General features: G+C 40.3%; 1 protein-coding gene across 1 annotated transcript in view; it reads right to left on the minus strand.

The window, feature by feature from the left end:
- Positions 1-19,458, minus strand: part of LOC139948693 (uncharacterized) — a 122,725-nt gene that overhangs the window by 70,518 nt on the left and 32,749 nt on the right. Inside the window, 2 exon segments of the mRNA XM_071946939.1 lie at positions 3,974-8,068; positions 9,331-9,498. Of these exon segments, the coding sequence (XP_071803040.1) occupies positions 3,974-8,068; positions 9,331-9,498 (4,263 nt within the window).

Below are 19,458 nucleotides of genomic sequence, written 5' to 3' on the forward strand. Positions count from 1 at the left end.
GTTTACTATGTACCTGCTTACATGCATCCAAAACCACAGAGGTTTGTATCAAATGGTCGGACAGTAGGAGGGTTGACTGTGAACCTGCTTATATGCATCCAAACCCACAGAGCTTTGTATTGAATAGTCAGACAGTAGAAGGGTTGACTGTGTACCTGTTTACATGCATCCAAAACCATAGGGGTTGAAATTGAATGGTCAGACAGTAGGAGGGTTGACTGTCTACCTGTTTACATGCATCCAAAACCATAGGGGTTGAAAGTGAATGGTCAGACAGTAGGAGGGTTCACTGTGTACCCACTTACATGCATTCAAGCCATAGAGGTTGATATTGAATGGTCGGACAGTAGGAGGGTTGACTGTGTACCTGCTTAAAATGTACATGCATCCAAAACCACAGAGGTTTGTATCGAATAGTCAGACAGTAGGAGGGTTGACTTTGTACCCATTTACATCAATCCAAAACCATAGAGGTTGAAATTGAGTGGTCAGCCAGTAGGAGGGCTCACTGTGTACTGTTTATGTCAACCACAAGAAATAATACATGTGGCTTCTTTTTATAGTGCTCATATCCATCACTCAGTGATGCTCAAGGCGCTTAAAAACAAGCAAGGTACATGTATGTGAACTACAATTGAATTATGAGACGTAATCCTTTTACATAGCGTCATTTAATGGCTTACAAGGTGCTTTTCGATAAATGCACTGGGTTCTTTTACGTGTGTTACACAACACACAGGGCCAACTGCTTTATGCCCCATCAATATAAAACCCTTGCATATAATGTCACAAGCCAACAACAGTCCCCTCACTGAGGTAAATAAAGAGCTATCATAATGCAGGCTGGTATAGTTAATCTATCATTTAAACCCACAGTATACTCTTATTGCAGTAAGAGGTTTGAATATTGAAACTGTGCCAGGAATTTGCAGCTATTTAAAATTGTTCAAAAAAGTTTAATTTTGTGATGTGTGTGTGTGTGTTTTGTACTATTTCTATAATGTATTGTGTGAGGGAATATACATTATGTTGTGATATTGCACATTAAAACATAATCATGTATTTCATCATTCATGATGTACATGTAGCTGTGTTGATTATATACGATATCCTATATACATGAATCAAAATGAGGCTTGAATCTAGAGTAGACTGGTGCCACAAAAACTTTCAGCTTGGTCCCCTAAATCCTGATCGGTTAACAGGGCAATTAACACATAACAAAGGGACACTGGCCACACAGTAACAGTTAAGGCAGATAATTCTTAAATTTTGAACCAAAAATTTACACAAAAAAAATAACTGGAAAAATAAAACAAAAAAGGAAGAATTTTATAGATGCAGATATGTGCTTTTATGTAACATTTCAGTATCTTTCTTTTCTATTTTTTTTCTGGTAATAATTGGGTGTTGTTTGGTAATTGAGGCCCTCTAAACTAACTTCCTGGACGCTACATTGACATACCTTAAAAAATAATTCACAAATACTCTTACACCAAAATCAAACAAACGCCAAAAATGAATGAGCGTCAAAAGGTTTGGCGTGAAGCGAGGATAACATCTCTTCATCTGATGTTGGGTTCATGTCTTTCAAAAATTACGTTTTAAGGTACATGGAGATTTGTGGAAAAAAAAATTAAAAATCAGGAAAACTTTTCTGAAAAATCACAGGGCAGTGTTTTAAGCACAATAATCTGCTAAGTGCCGAATCAGATAATCGGTGAAAAATACATTGAAAAGCATGTTGCTTGTAACTGGTTCCCAGCTAGTTTTGCTTACAAACCAAATAAAAAGCAACATTTCCAACTGAATTTAAGGGAAAAAAGTGCTGCTGATGAAAAAACTGCCAAGTGCAGAAAATACTTGCTAAGCAGATACAGGTTAGTGGCTAAAATGTTTAATTTTATTAAAATGCTGATTGCTTATAGTCGGGTCCCAGCTATTTTTTTGCCCATCAAATTAATGTTTTAAGCAATATTTTCCATTTAACCACTTTTCAGGAAATTGAGCCACTGGAATTGGTGGCATTATTGCTGCTATTTTGTGCTTATGAGAGGTAAATGAATTTGATAACAATATGTTCCATTTCATGGTTTTTCAGCAAAACTAGTGTTTGGTGGCATCATAGTCTATTTTGTCGAGCAACAAATAAATTTGTCGAGCAACATTTTTAACCTAAAGCAATTTGTCAAGCAACGTTTTTATTACCTAACAGCTTTATTTTGGAAAATGGACCACTAGTGGCATCATCTCTATTTTGTATTGATGTGGGATTTGAGGCATTGCATGGTGAGGTATTAATGTATATTTGGTTTGCAGTAACACCATGTGTACAATCTACTTGCTGAGTAGGCAATGTTCTTTTCTACCAAGCAAGTAGATACAATGTATACACATGGCATTACCACATATCAAATATACATGTACTTTTTTTGTTCATAAAACAAATTGTAAAACAACCACTGGTGGCATTATCTCTGTTTTTTTATATTTTTGCTCATTAAATAAATTTGTTATTTATATTATTATTATTATTATTATTATAAACCATTATTTTCCATTTAACAGGTAATAAAGAGCTGATGATGCCATCATCTCTAACTCCCAAATCAATAACAGGATAAGGACATGGGGAACAAGCTATAAACAAGGATGATTAGCATGTGAAAGAACTTGGCAATCAATCCAAACAATGACAGATATACTACAGAGAGTAGAAAGAGAACCCTCGCAGTGACATCACAGAGCTCCGTTGGAAACAAAAGGAGGGGAAATATCCTCCTCTGATTCCGGTGCCTACCTCCGGTTGGAAAAGCTCTTTATCATTTTAGCTTTGATGTATTACCACCATTAAGGGAGAAAAGAATTCAGATGCACTCTATGCTTTGCTCTTTTAGCGTCTATAAATTGATTTTTTTAGCTGTAAGGGGATTTGGTTGCACAGTAACTTCTTTTAGGTGATTGATTTTGCTTGTGGAATTTGGATTTTAAAAAATAAGAAAATGTATGCAGTGCAGGGCTTTCATTCCTCAACTACGTTTGAATGTTTTTCAGGTAAATGTAAGAATTGTTTAGAATGTTAGATTGACATGAAATAAAAATAAAGTTATAAAATATCATATAGTTATAGTTGAAAGAAATTTGTGCAGATGAAATGTGGCGAGTAATAAATATTTTGAAAGAATGGAATGAGAATACATTAAAAAGAAAGACTGGTTCAGTTTATTATTGATTTGTAAAATTTTGATGAGGCTTGCGGTAACACCATGTGAAAATCTCTTTTGAGTAGTGTTGGTTCTGAATTGAAACAGTGGTACACAACTCAACAAAATCGATCCCTATACTCTGATCGTAGCGGAGGTGTTTTTTTTTTCTCCAAATTTGATTTCCTTGGAAAGGGTAGTCCAATTTTCATTTCTGTTTAGGAACTAATGGTTCTGAACCCCCAATATTTTAACTTAGTCTCCTTAGATTAGTGGTTAACACAGACAAAAGAATTGCAGCAAACTAGATTAGCCAATTTCATTCAAATAACTATTTCATCTGGTCAATTTATAATAAATACCTTATTGGAATGTTTTTTAGGTTTTTTTTACGGGAATGCTTTCTTTGTGGATAGGCTCAAAGCTGCCTTTTCATAAATAAACTATATTTCTCAGAATTTTTCAAAAAATATGATCTGAAATAAAAGAATAAAATCTTTTAGTTTCTGCGTAAAATATTTGTTACCAAGATTCAATGTTTTAGCCCCTTTAGCATTCCTTTTTTTCCCCAAATTTGGTTAAACAAAAATAGAAGATAGAGAAAAAAATCCTCACTGAAATTGTTTATTGGGTTTTTTGTGGAACTTTGTTCGAACTGCTTTCTTGAGTTTCGAAATTTCAATATTATCTCTGATGAATTGTTTGAAAAACATCAGATTATACAATACAAAAAAGATGTATGAAAGAAATTAATAAGAATACCAATGCACCTGAGATTGGTGTCTCGTCTTCAGCAGTGAAACCTCCGAAAGATGTTGCTCCTTAGAACGGGAACTGAGATCGTCAAACTCTGCCCTGAGGTCACGTCGCAGCTTTGCCACGGCATCGGCATGAAGGCGATCCTTCTCCATCCGGAGTCGCTGGAGCCGCGCCAGCTTATCCTTCTCTGCCCCATCCTTGTAGGTCGTCATGTCCTCGTCGTAACGCTTCTTCAAGAAAGTCTCGCGGTGGCGGTATTCTAGCTGCTGCTCGCGGTAGCCAACCTCCCACCGGCGGACTTCAACATCCTTGTGACGGAGCTCCGCCTCGAGATCCGACTTCTCTGTCAGGAGTTGCTGCTCTCGCTGCTGCAGTTGCTGCTCGATGTCACGGAGGTCACACTCTAGAGATCGTTTCTGGCGAGACAGCTCCTGCTCTAAGCGGTCCTTCTCATCAAGCAGGGCTTCAAGTTTCTGCTGCTCCTGTATTCTTCGCTGCAGCTCAAGCCTCTCTTGCATAAGACGTTCCTGGATCTCTTCCTTCTCGGAGAGCTTCTTAAGGAGCAATTCTTTCTCAAGCTTTAAGTTCTCCTCTCTGGAAGCTGAATCATTGAGGATATCTGAGAGGTTGAGTCGTTCACTTTTCTGCTGTTCTAGATCATTCTTCAAGGATTTCTGCTGAGTTTGTAATTCCGTCAGCTGCTGGCCGAAGACGTCCTGTACTTCCTCTGAGACGGATTCAGTTGTCTTAATTTGCTTCTCAAGGTCAGTTAATTTAATTTTCAGGTTTTCCCTTTCGTGTTCTAGTCTGGCATTGCTCTCCTGAAGGACGCCGATCTGGCGAGTTTTCTCTGTCAGGATCTCGTGCTCCGTCTGTTCCTTGCGTAGGATTTTCTGTCTTAATTCATTCACTTCATCCCTCAGGGATGAAACTTCATCATGGGAAATGTCTTCCTGTTCTTTTAGCAACTGTGCAGCAGCATCTTTCTCATGCTGCAATGCATCCTTGAGCAGTGCATTCTCTTTGGTGAAGATTTCAGTTGTTTCATTCAATTCTTTCTTCAATTTCTCTACTTCTTTTTCAAGATTCTTCTCACTCAATTCGATTTTTGCCAATTCGGTATCTCTCTCTCGGTTAAGTGCACTGAGTTCTTCTTTAAGGTGCTCGTTCTCGAGGGTCAACTCGGTCTCTAGATGTTGGAGGGACTCAAGTCTCGCCTGTAGCTGGGGTAACCTCTCTTCCACCTGCCAACGTTGTTTACGCTCATGCTCCACCTGTGCTCTGACGTCCCCTAACTCTTGCTCTGACTCGCGCCACTCACCCACGGCATGTTTACGCTCGTCATCAGCAATTTGCAGTTGCTCTTTTAGGGCTGTAATCTCCGCCTCTTTCATGTCAATGCTGGTCCGGAGGAGATCATGCTCGTGTCTCAATTGTACCAGTTCAGACGCGACAGTTGCCCTGTCTTCAGCCGTTTGTTCTAGGGAATCACGCAGGATGGCATTTTGTTTCTCGGCAGCTGTCATTTCCGGTGATTTCCTGCCATTATTGCCTGTGGCAGCATTCACCTCATCGTGATGAATGTTCTTCAGCACAGCCACCTGCCGCTCAAAGTTACTCCGCTGCTGTTCCATGTCTTTTTTTAATATTTCATTTTCAGATTGAACGGCAGTCAAGTCACGTGTCATCCGCTCATAATTTTCTTTCACACTGCCCAACACTGCAAGGTCATGACCGAATTCAGCATTCTTTGAGATCTGTACAGCCATGTCAGATTTCAGCTCATTGTTCTCGGACTTGAGCATTGACAACTCATCGGATAAGGCTTCAATTTGCTGCTTGGCTTCTTCATGTATAGATGAGTCAAGCTTGAGTTTTGAGTTGATGTTTTTCATCTCGCTCACTATTTCTTGCAGCTGTTTGATTTGTTCCATATCCTCATTGTGCTGCTCTTGTGCCATGCGTGACTCGTTTGAGTGGTTCATTTTCAAATTGGCCATAGCCGTGTCCAAATCCTGATTGACATTTTCGTTTTCATTCAAACGAGACAAGGCCTGGGCAAGTTCTTCTTTGATCTCATTACGACCCTGTTCTAGCTCATTGACTTTAGTGACGAGAGCTTCTTTTTCTTCTCCTAATGACCTCTCATTTTCTGCATGCTTATTTTTCTCTTCTTCCAGAGCTGCTATCTGAGCCTCGAATTCCTTCTGGGTTTTTTCCAGTAAATGTTGGAGTTGTTCTTTCTCCCGCAGGAGGTTCGTTCTTTCCGTGACCCAGTTATCACCCTCCCCTCTGACTGCAGATGACTTGTGACTCTCCAGCTCACCCTTCGTTGCCTCCAGCATGTTGACAACTTTCGACGTCTCTTCGCCAAGCTGCTCCACCTTTGCCTGATGGTCCTGATTGAGTCTTTCCATCTGTTCGTTGTAGGCTGCCTTTTCCTTCTTGCTGGACTCCAACTCTACTCGTAGCCGGTCAAGCTCGTCTTCGATTTGTGATTTCTCGTCCTCTGACCTCTCAACCCGACCTTGAGAATCAAGTGGCAACTCCTCAAGACGTTCTTGTAGGGACCCCAGGCCTTGGTTCTCTGCCTGTCCTGTTTCAAGGGCATCTAGGTCAAGGAGAAGTCTATCATTTTCAGCATTTAAGCGATCTTTCTCGTTGATGACATTTAGCAGCTCTTCTTGGAGTTCCTCCTGAACATGATGACTTGAATCAATTTGTTGTAGAAGAGCATCCCTTGCCTCCGAAAGGTCTTGGTTTTCATTCTGAAGTCTATTGATCAGATCCACCTGGTCAATAGTGTCATCCAGACTTGTTTGATGTAGCTCCAGCTGCTTTAGTCTCTTCCGCTCAGCCTCTATTTTCTCTGCGACCTCAACCTCGAGTTTCTCCTGGAGCTCCTGACGAGCATGCTGCAGCTCAGCCACAAACTCTCGATCTTTCTCTGACCGGATGCTCTCCACCTTCTGAACATACTGTTCTTCCAACTGGTTCTGAATGTCCTTCAGATCATCCTGATACTCCACCCTCAGCTCTGATTGAAGCCTCTTCAAGTCTATCTCATGAGAATATTTCATATCGTCCATCTTCTCATCATAGTCCTCCTTCAGTTCCTCTTCGATGGTTCTTCTCAGCTCGTCGACATCAACAGGTGCATCTGTGTTCCCTTTGAGTGTCTCCAACTCTGCTTTCAAGGATTCCAGCTCCTTCTTGTGAGCATCCTCAGAACCAACCTTCTCATCGAGCGATGACTCTAGTTTAGTGTTGAGCTCTGCAACAACCTCTTCATGGTCTGCCTTCAACTTCGCAATCTGGTCCTCATAGTCTATATTAACGGAAGCCAGCCTGTCGGCTTCTGCAATATGCTGCTGTAGTGATCTCTTCAATGTGTTGACCTCATCCTTCTGAGAGTCTTGGAAGCCCAAGAGATATTGAGTTGACTCTTCAAGTTGGGCTCTAAGGGCATCCGCCTTGCCCTGCTCCTCTTCAAGAGCCATCTGAGTTGTGTACAATTTATCTGTGTGCTTTTCATACGCCTCAACAGTATCAGCAAGCTTTTGTTTTACGTTGGAAATTTCTTCAAGGTTTCTTCGATTCTCGGAATCTCTTGTGGCAAGTTCATCCTTGAGATTTGAGATCTGTTGCTCCAGTTCCTCACATTGTTTGTTGTTCTCGGTCGTGGAGTCCACGTGTCTCTCCAACTCGCTGCATTTCTGGACCAGAAGGTCTTTGTCCTGCTGATGGCGTTCCTGCAGCTGCTCTTTGATCATGACAATCTGGTTGCCGTAACTTTCATCGAGCTCTGCCTGGAGCGTGGCGAGGGACCTCTCACGAGATTCTGGACTCAAATCCCCGCCCTGCTCTTTCAGCTGTTGCGACAAGGACATGATCTCCTCCGCCGAGTGTCGTCGGAGCTCTTCCTTTTCCTCGATGGACTCCACAAGCTCCTTAGACTTCTGGGCGTAGCGTTGGGCAAGGGTTTGCATAGCTGATTCTTTGTCGTCGACGGTCTGTCTAAGAGCCATCACCTGATCCTGGGCATGGGAGAGCTCCTCAGCTAAACTGCTGTGACCACCGTTTTGTTCCTTAAGTGAATCCCCAGCCTGAAAATAAATGACACAATGAAATATAAACAACAATCGAGTAACAATTAATAAATAAGAAACTTGTTCCAAAATCTAATCTGATTTGGGGTTGAACAAAGAAAAGTTGACTAGAGCAGGATTTGAACCAACGACCTCCGGATTAATGTGCCGGCTTTTTACAAACGGTACTATCAAGATCTACCTGTATGTTGGCCGTCTCAATATCTTTGTTCGGGGTGCCAGTTAGAATCTAATCTAATCAGATTTGTTTGTATAAATGTTTGAGGTTCATTCAAAACTGTTTTTAAGGATTGATAATTAAAAATAAAAAAATCATCAATTTTTTTTGCAATAATATCACCAAACATCTACATGACCCTAACAAACTCATCCGAGAAGACTTGGGGGTCAACAAGGAATAATTGTTTTTGGTGAAACAATTGACTTTTTAATTAATTGTTTACAAATCTTCATGAAAATCTTGATATGAAAAGGTTTGCGGTAACACCATGTAATGACCAACTCTATTGAGTTGGGGTGGTTCTGAAAAGAACCAATGGTCTCACAAGTTGAAACCAATGGTTCTTTTCACAACCACTCATACTCATTAGAGATAGTCATTACATGGTGTTACTGCAAACCTTTCCATATCGTATTTCCACCATGCAAAGTTTAAATCCTACATATGAAAATCTTGCTTTCTTCAGGCATGATACTTGGTCTTTAGACAAAATTAGGAACATTTTATTGACTACAGGCATGACCCTCAAAGAAGAATACATGTAGGACTATTTTATTGAGTACAAGGGCTGAACTGCATGTTTATGGCATAGTCTTTTATAGACTTTTCAGGCTATTTTATAACGTTTTTGCTGATTTTCTGACGGCAAAAAAAATCAGAATTCAGACATACATGACCTTGATTACAATTACTATAGGATTTCATAGATAATTAAAATAGCAGTTTTGCAGGGTTTTTTCAGTGCAAGTAAAATCAGAAAACAGACTTTAGGTACATGTACATGTAGGAAGTACATTATGCCTGCTTCTTTAATAATTAACTTGGGCCATCTTAAGTTCAAAATAGGTAGGGGGAAATACTATTTTAAAAATTCTCCAAAGATGGATTTCCTCTGAATTGACACTACAATGTCAATGACTGCTTCTTAAATAATTCACTTGGGCCATCTACATGTAACTTGTACAACAAAGGTTTGACAGAAAGATATAAAACATAATTTTCTCCAAAGATACGTTTCCTCTGAATTGACTCTACACACCTGCTGAAGCTGTGATTGTAGGGTCTGAATCTGAAGCGCAAGTTGCTCCGTCTGTGCTGCCGCCTCTTGCTGGATATCGTCCCGACTAGTGAGGGCGCCCTGTAAGCTCGTGGACAGGTGGCGGATGACGTCGTCACGTTGCTGCAAGGCCTGTTGGAACTCTTGAATCTGTTTAGGGTGAGAGGGAGAAACAAATGAGATGGTAAGATTCGGGATTCGCGTTCAAATAAATTTAACAAACTAAAAGTTATAACTTTTCTGAACTTGCATAATCTTTTGTCAGTACAAAAAAAATTCCCAAATTGTCACTTAGGTTGCGCACAAGTTACAAACGCTTAATATAGCTCAGTATATACACAAAGCATATATGCGTTGAGATACAATGCTTTTGCAAGAAGAATTTACGAGCCAGATAAAATGCTTGTGCAAGGTCTTGCTACAAAGTTTTTTGCGCTGACATGAAGATATGTTCAATCTTCGCATTTTTTTTAATTGTTAATTTTGTCTTCTTCTTAAAGGGATGCTGCAGTGAATTAAAATAAAAGTTAATTTTGCTGTCATTTATTTCTGATATATGTATTGAACATCAATAAAATGTGTTTTGTTTATTCCCGACATATCTGACTTGCATAATTAGCGAATAAGTCATGTCCCCCCCCCCCTTTGTGGATTGTTACCGCCCCCTACCATCAACGTCACGTCGGGAATTCAAACATATCGTCGGCAAAGAGAGTCTGGTCCCTAACTAAACGCGCCTAGGTACCAGGCCACACAGTGCACACGTCTCTATTTGCACACAGCCAGGGGGCCCGACGGCTCGGGTTACCGACATGACGTCATGTTTATGCTAATGAAGGCTCCCTTTTAGGGACGGGGTGGGTTCCCCTAATCTCTTGAAAACCATTTTAAAAATACTTGCGCATTAAAAAAAAGAACATTTAAAAAATATTTCAGGTCTAAAAAGTCATGTTTAATCGTTTAAATGAATAAAAAAACACTGTAGCTACCCTTTAAATGTATGCTTTAGGCTGTGAGAATAAGAGATTTATGAGGGATACGCATAGGGCACCACGGCTGCCCCTGGTTACTTCCAGACCTGCTTTGCAAGTGCAGAACCCTTTATGCTGGCTCTGCTGGCTGTATTTATTCACAAAGAAACCTTATAAATAAATTGTGTATAATTTTGTAAATTCACCCCATGAGGGAGCTATAACAACTCCACAGCTGAAACCTGCCTGATAGCATGCACAAAAGTCTTAAATCAAATCCTTCTTTGACCATCAATGTGACCTTATTGAGAAGTTGCCTCAACGCTCAGCTGGCAAGCACTGATAACACCCCTCCACGTACAAGAGTGTGTGACCTTTCCCTCTTTTTCCCCCCTTTCTGTATCAACATATTTTCCCAAAAATAGTTGTTACTTTTTTCATTACTTATCATTCAAGAAACTTCTTTATAGAGTAATTCCTTTCATCCAAACTTGAAATAGCTCAGAGTCGTGCTTCAAAGTAAACTGTGTTTTTGGGGAAAGACAGCAAAACGTTGATTAAAAGGCAGTGGAAACTATTGGTAATCACTCGAAATAATGATCAGCATAAAACCTTACTTGGTAACGAGGAATGGGGGAGAGGTTGATAGTATAAAACATTGTGAGAAACGGCTCCTTCTGAAGTAATGTAGGTTTTGAGAAAGAAGTAATTTTCCACAAATTTGATTTCGAGATCTCAGACTTAGAATTTGGGGTCTCGAAATCAAGCATCAGAAAGCACACAACTTTGTGTGACAAGGGTGTTTTTCTTTCATTATTATCTCGCAACTTCAATGACCGATTGAGCTCAAATTTTTACAGGTTTGTATTTTATGCATACATGTATGTTGAGCTACACCAAGTGAGAAGACTGGTCTTTGACAATTACCAATAGTGCCCAGTGTCTTTAAAAAGTATGCATTAAGTTTTTAGAACCGTTTGATTGTTTTAACCCTTGCTGTACCTTCACTTCCCTTTTGATCATGCAAAACTTATCAGTCACTTCATTTACAAGTATGCAATGTGAACTTCAAGCTGATAGTATTTTAGGGACCAGTTACTTCAGAGAAATTGTTTTGTTTTTTTTCTTAGTAGGAGTTGAGGGGGGTTGGAGTGTTACATGTTTCCAAAATTCCAAAAACACAGAATGGGAGACTTTGGGACGCTAGGTGGCAGCAGACTTACCAGGTAAATATCCATTGTTTACAGAGTTCTGAGCGTGCACACATGACCGAGAACAATGGATTTTACCCGGTAAGTCTGCTGCCACCAAGCGTCTGGAAAGTCTCCCATTATGTTACTCTTCTCAGGGTTTTCACCAGAATTTTTAAAAAGTGTTGAGCATTCTGGACCCAAACTTGTGAAGTTTGGGCAAAGGATGCTGATTTATAGGATTTGAGGCATTGCATGGTGGGGTATCAATATATATTTGGTTTGTGGTAACACCTCCGATTTTCTACTCCACGGCAGTAGAATAAAGCAAGACAGTTCCCTAAGAACAACTCTACCTGGCAAGTAGATCCACACATGGTGTTACCGCAAACCAAATATATATGAATGCTGATTTGATAAAAGTTCTTTGGAATGTTTTCTACTCTGTGTTTACATTGGTTTTACAAGTCCTAATGTGCATTCCGGAGAAAAATCAATGGTTTTATTAAGAAGATTTATTTGAAATCAGTAATTTTTAACAAATATAAACCTTTTCTTTTTTCCCTTTTTTTGTCCTTTTTTTTTGCCCGGCCGAAATAATTCACGTGTATCGGCCCAATATGCTACCTTGAGCATGGGGAATACCCTGCATCACAAGAGGGATGGATGTTTACAGCAAAACAGCGGACTAGACTGTGGCATAACGTCTTATCCTGTTATTGTCTATAGATTAAAGTCATCACAAAGGAGCCTTTCTTTGCTACATCTCAGCTGAGCCAACCCAAGCTAAATTTGCCAAAAAAACTTTGAGGAAACACAATTTCTGACAGATGAATTGTGTCACGGCAATAAGCGGAGTTTCCTGTTGTCTAGTCATTGATTTCAAGTTAATTCTTTTCTTCACCCGATTAGGATCGCATCAAATATTTTATATTTCCTCCTTCGAGGACATTTCTGTTACAACTTGTGCAGGGAATTTCAAGGGGCGAAGAAAAGCAAGGGTGAGGCAAAAACATGTTTGGGTACAACAAGAGCTCAGGCAGAAAATGGTTCCATACATGCTTTGTCGGGGATTGAATTTGGGGCGAAATTTGACAAGACAGCAGTGCTTGTAGCTGAACTTGTCTACTGGTCCAAAATTGATCTTACAAGACCAGCGGCCAATTGGCTAAGGAACATGGACAAAATTTGTCTAAGATAACAGATTAACACAAAACTTACATGGTCTAACGATGATGATAGTAGAAAATGTCCCTTGAAATATTTCTGACTGAAATGTCATACTTGATGAGAAATAAATAAAAATAATTTCCCGATGTGCAAAATGTGTAATCGGTTTTTCACTATTTTCTCGTAACCCAGATGGCTGATGGATCTCAAACTTCTACAGGTTTGTCAGTTTATGTAGATGGTGGATTACATAAAGTGCTTACACTGCCAGCAACTGTTCCATTAGCAAAACCAATTCTGCAATGTTCCTTTCGAAATTGAGCCCTTAATATAAACGAAAAAGAACTTACAACAAGCTTTAACACGCCAACTGTTTTATTTGACCCAGCACTAAGGGAAGACTTAATCTAAGTCTTATATTTAGAGTGTACTTTGTTGCTCGACAGAACTGAAATAATTTTACCAGATTCAACACTTGAATATTTTATTTATTAAGGGGTTCAAACTCATCTTTACTTTTCGTTTTGCAACTATTTTTCTGAAGGGATTTACACTAGTCTGTTGGTGCATGAAAAAGTTAATAGACTTTGAAGGCTTTTTGATGACAAATTTTTTCAGATTCTTCTTGGGGCAAAACACCCAAACAGGAACCAGATTAAAATAGGAAGTTGGCACCAGGTGAAGCTGGTACCCATCAATACAAAAAGTTATCCCTAACCACATGAACCAATGCTATGAATACTTTATACTGATGGCTACAGTTCTACGCTAGACAAGTCAAAGTGCACCAGCTGATTTAATGCTTCTGCTGGTTACCAGTCTTAACTCTGCTAACCAGTGTCCTGCTAAGCTGCTTGTTCAGGGCACCAGCTTATTACAACGTAGGAAATGCTTTTGGCTATTTACTAGGAACCGGTGTTATAATCCCACTAATCACAGATTCTTCCTCAGTCGATATGGGTTTCCAACTTAACAGATTTGAGAGGCAGCAACCCGAGTCCAGTCACGCTGAGTAGATATGGGTTTCCAACTTAGCAAACTTGAGAGGCAGCAACCCGAGTGCAGTCGTGCTGAGTAGATATGGGTTTCCAACTTAGCAGACTTGAGATGCAGCAACCAGAGTCCAGTCACGCTGAGTAGATATGGGTTTCCAACTTAGCAGATTTGAGATGCAGCAACCAGAGTCCAGTCACGCTGAGTAGATATGGGTTTCCAACTTAGTAGATTTGAGAAGCAGCAACCAGAGTCCAGTCACGCTGAGTAGATATATGGGTTTCCAACTTAGCAGATTTGAGAGACAGCAACCCGAGTCCAGTCATGCTGAGTCATAGGAAGCTAAGTCAACTCTTAATAAACAACGGCACTAGGGGTCACCAATTGAAGCAGGGGGGTGGAGGTTCATGTGGATATAGGAAAGAGGAAGGGGGGGATGATGGATCGACCCAGACAGACACAAGAACAGGACTTGGCACTCCAGGAGGATGGACATCCTGATGTATTCCACGGAGGAGTGGAGTAAGGGCTTGGACTTGGCTCCGGGTTTCTCAAGCTTAGGAGACAGACGTGGGATTCCGAGACCTTTCTGATGACCCTGGGGTACCCTTTTTAGGGGTTCCTGACAAGAGCTTGAAATTAGATCAATTGGAACTCGGACTGTCCACATGTGTGACTCGTGGGGTGACTCATTATTTGGAGTGAGTCATGCATTGCCTCGCTCTAATTGGCTTTGTTTTCTGGTCAAGATGCGTAAGTCTAGTGTTTCTAGGGATCATTCAACTGCAATTGGGTCCTTACATAGCAGAATTGTTTTGTGCATGGCTATTTGTTTTTACGCATAAGAGCGGCTCCATAAGTTATGGATTTTGATTTATCACACTTTGGAGTTGTGATTTGTGAAGTGGTGATAAGTGGGGAATCCATATGCTTGCTGAATACACAACATACAAATAAATTGATAAGGTACTATTCCATCAAGATCACAGTACATACTTATAGAAATTAACATGGACAGAGGTGAGTCTTAAGAGCTTTGTGAAATAAAGATAAACTTAAAAAAATCCTGAAATGTGAGAAGACAAAAGCTCAGCTAAACATAAGTTGCAGCTAAACATGAATTTGCCAGGAACATTGGGTGCTTCCAACTGATCTACCCAACTTTATGAAGGGATAGACAAGAATGGCAAATCTCAACATGATTCCGATTCGGTCGACTAGATAGAAAGAACAGATTCCCTAATGACAGGAGGAAGATTGTTCCAATGGTCCAGCTTAATAAAGGCTTTTTGACCCAGAAGTTTGTTGGCATGGGGGACATTCAAGTGAGTGATGTCAAGTGTGGACCGAAGAAAGCGTGAAGGAGTGTAATATGACAGTTAATTGGAAAGAAGTAGTTTTGTTCCTGCACTAGCACCAAAAATAAGTTTCATATTTAAAAACCAAGTCAGTCATTTACAAATTTACCCAGTCAGTTTCCCTTATTATTGATATCTGAAACAAAAAGTCGCATCCCCTTAAGGTGATCCCCTAGCTGCCGCTTCCCAGGTTGTATCGTAATTTGGGTGTGATCCCTGGCTACACGGCAGTTAACGGTTATATGGCTTCTGACTGGCACCCCCGAACAAAGATATTGACAAAATAGGTATACCGCCAATATAGGGCTAGATAGCTCAGTTGGTAGAGCGCCGGCACGTTAATCTGGAGGTCGTTGGTTCGAATCCCACTCTAGTCAGTTCTTTGTTCAACCCCAAAATCATTTACAAATTTACCCAGTCAGTATCCCTTGTGGTTTATTGATATTTAAAAACCAACTATTTAAACAGTTTGATGTTAGGAATCCTAGAGCACCAGGACCTACAAAATACCCTGTATGGCTGCAGGCGTGCAACTGCACAGAGGCTCTTATATTTGTTGCATGTTCAGAAATTTCCCATAAACTTGAATATTTTCAAAGAAAGTCCCCTTTGCAAAATGAAAACAGCTTTGCCCTATCAAAGTTGAAACTCCAGGCATGTGGCTGGCAACAGTTGATACATTTCTAGGGTTGTCAGGTGATTCAGTGCATCTCCAGATTGATTTATGGATCATCATGTGCAGGTGTTGTTGCGCAAACACCTGTCCAACCTCTTGTCTAATTGAATCCATCAGCAGCAGAAATGTCTCAAATTCTGTCATTTGTGGCTCAAACAGTTCCTGGGGGTTTTGCAAGTTGAAACTTCAAGAGGCAACCCAAAAAAGGAAAAATATGACATTTAGGATGAGACCTGTTTGAGAGTGATTGCAAAAGACAGACAGAACAGCCTGTTTCAGTATAGGATCTTCACGGATGAAGTGTTTTGGCATTTGGATATTCCTTGGTGAGGAAAAAACCAGGCTACAACAACTCAGGCACACCTTGGCCTAGATGTACTCTTTTAGCTGCCTCAACAAACCACTCTGCAACTCCAATTCAGGGTACTCCCCAGGATTTTACAAAACTGTGGACTATTTAGGACCCCAATTTTGTTATGTTCGGCTGAAGCCACTGAATTAAAACAAGGTATTTATATATGAACTGCACATAGGAAAAGTAATAGCAAGTGAAGTGAACGCTGAATAAATATCAGTCTCTACTAATACAGAGTTCTCCAGGACAAACGATCACTTGCCAGGTCACGAAGACGTAGGATGTCACTGTGGGTTTTGAGGGACAGCTGACGAGCATCGAGGTCTTTCCATAGAATGTCGAGTAAGTTAGTTTTGTGACGGCCACGTCGGCCTCTCAGGTGTCCCGATCCAACTACTGCCAACATGAGAGCATCCTGAGTGGGTGAGTCGAGATGCATTTGATTGATTCGAAGCACATGCCTGAGCATGCGCCACCTTGCGTGAGCATGCGCCACCTTGCCTTCCATATTAAAACAAGGTATTTGGATTGTTTTCATCATGGTGTTTATATCTTTATGGTTTAAAACAACTACTGTGCAACCAGGAGCATTTCATACGGTTTAAAGGAACACGTTGCCTTGGATCGGTCGAGTTGGTCTTTGAAAAGCGTTTGTAACCGTTTTTTATAAAATGCATATGGGTAGAAAGATGTTGTAAAAGTAGAATACAAAGATCCACACAAACATGACTCGAAATTGCGTGGTTTTCCGTTTACCTCGTCGACTAGCACGTCGGCCATTTATGGGGGTCAAAATTTTGACTCCCATAAATGGCCGACCGTGTTAGTTCGCACAGTAGAAGGAAAACCACGCAATTTCGAAGCAAACTTGTGTGGATCATTTTATTCTACTTTTAAAACATCTTTCCAACCATATGCATTATATAAAAAACGGTTACAAACGCTTTTGTTTTGACCAACTCGTCCGATCCAAGGCAACGTGTTCCTTTAATCTTGATGATTTTTGTGAAAAAATAAATATTTTGTCATAAATACATGTATTTGTCGTTTCTGATAACAACTGGGGTGGAAAGCCTCAGGGAGTTAGAGTCACTGCTGTCAACAAAAAGTCTGCAAATAGGCTCCAAATATGAGAAGGAAAAGGAAGTTGTAATGATGACATTTCCAGCTTTTGGTTTCGACTGTGCAAGTCTCGCACGTAATCGAACATCGGGACCTGTTAAAGGGCACAATTTTATTTAAACAGGCAGATATAAGAAAGTCGGAATTCAAACAAAAACCGAGTTTTTTGGGTTTTTTTGTGACTAGCCAGCAGAACCAATTAGTCTGCTAAGAAGAAACTATAAACAAATAGTAAACTTGCGGGTACAACCATGTGTAAATCTCTTAGGGTGAGTGTTGGCTCTGAAAAGAGCCGGTGTGGTCTCGACGTTTCGAACAGTATACTCTGCTCGTCTTCACTCACCCTAAGAGATTTACACATGGTTGTGCTCGCAAGTTTACTATTTATTTATTGTTTCTTCTTATCTCTCCACACCATACAAAGCTTCAAACAATACTCAATTAGTCTGCTGTTTCACTAGTCCATTATAAATAAAGCCCAGTTCATACTTCCTGCGAATGCGAATGCAATATAAATTTTGACATCACAAATTCACACAAATAATTTGCAATAGTTGAACTTTGTTTAATTTCTGCGAAACCTTCGCTGCGAAAACAGCCATGTGACGTGAACGTTCACTTCGAATTCGCAGGAGGTATGAACAGGGCTTAAATAGGAATGTTTGCTGAAAAGTAAAGTTGAAATTGACTGGTTCTCGGGTGTTCTTACTTTCATTTGGCCAGCAAGCGGACCACTGTTAAAGATGCTATGTCAGATTTGTGGCCCCAAACACTAAAAAATAGATTTTTTTGAGTGACTGGTATTTCAAAGAGTATCACCCGCTCTAACGAAAAAAAGTTTAACTTTTACTTTTAATGGTCAGGAACCATGGCACAAATTTAAAACGTTTCTTATAAAACACATAAAAATTGGTCACGTGATATATTGTCGGGATCCCGACAAAAACTAATTTTGAGCACTTTATTTCACTGTTACTAATAATTGGCGGACTTTTTCGAGCAATGGCTCTAATGAAAGCTTGTAACTTTCTCAACCCCCATCAAATCTTGGGTCAAATCGGCCAAAAATCTGACATAGCATCTTCAAGAAAGAACACTGCAAAAATCTGTAATTTCTGATCCCCAAAAAAGGTCGAGTCCGAAAGTTTCAAACAGTCCAGTACACTCTAGTCACTGTCCTCTCTGGGAGTACACTCTGCTCATCTTCACAACATAATCTCCTGACTCAGAGGTGTTGGGCAATGACCCTCCTACCCCATCAGAGAAACATTGAGGAAAAAGGAAAAAACATCAATCGAGTCAAAAACACTTCTCAACCAGGAAAAACCAAATTGAAGATTCTCCTTTCTCCTTAATTAACAATCACACCAAAGACATAAAAAGTGGCAAACCTTAATGCCTAGCGGAAGTTGTCTCTGCTCGATTGACTCATCCAAGTTGGGCAACGACCCTTATTACCACCAGACAGCTGGGATAAGCCATCAATTAAGTCACAAACACTTCCAAACCAGGACAAACAAAACCCTGAAGATTCCCCCAAATCCACAGTTACGACAACCATATTTGAAACCTCACCCTAACATCTTCTGACAACCTCCATTCTAGGGACTCCAATCAATTAAAGCGTTTTCCCTTCCTCACGATAAAAAAGGAAGTATATTATTACCCCAGAAACCTATCACATTTGAACATTCCTCTGATTCCGTTAAGCAAATATTGAGTTTGGTCCCAAAATAAGTGAGAAACCTGTTCAGGAAGGATCTACTATGGGGTTGAGTTGATGTACCTTGGGGCTATGTTCAGATGAAGGGGTGAAGACATCTCTAAGGAGTTGGTTCCAAGTTAAGACAGTTTCCTGATGATGTGTCATGAATCTCTGCACTCTTCGCCATTTTCAAAGTGTCTTAGGGTGGACCATGGGCACATTGATGCCAGCCTTGCTACCATGGGCAGCCCGACGTATTGCCTGCTAACTCTGCGTACATCTCAAACCCCTAGAAGGGAAACTCCAATCCGTGTCTTTGATTGGCTATCATATACATGTGCGCGAAAACTTGATGCATTGATAATAATAATATAATAACAATAAGACTTGTAATGCGCACATATACACCCTGCTGGGTGTTCAAGGCGCAGGAAGATGCAGACCCCTTCAAGTGAGACCTCTGTCATCTTGGTCTTGCTCCCTGACTGCACAACAGATTACTGATTAAGGAGGACCGCCAAAAAATTGCTAAGCCCAGAAAACACTTGCCTAACAAAAATAGGTGACCAG

Source organism: Asterias amurensis, chromosome 16, assembly GCF_032118995.1.
Source record: "Asterias amurensis chromosome 16, ASM3211899v1".
Classification (NCBI taxonomy): Eukaryota; Metazoa; Echinodermata; class Asteroidea; order Forcipulatida; family Asteriidae; genus Asterias; species Asterias amurensis.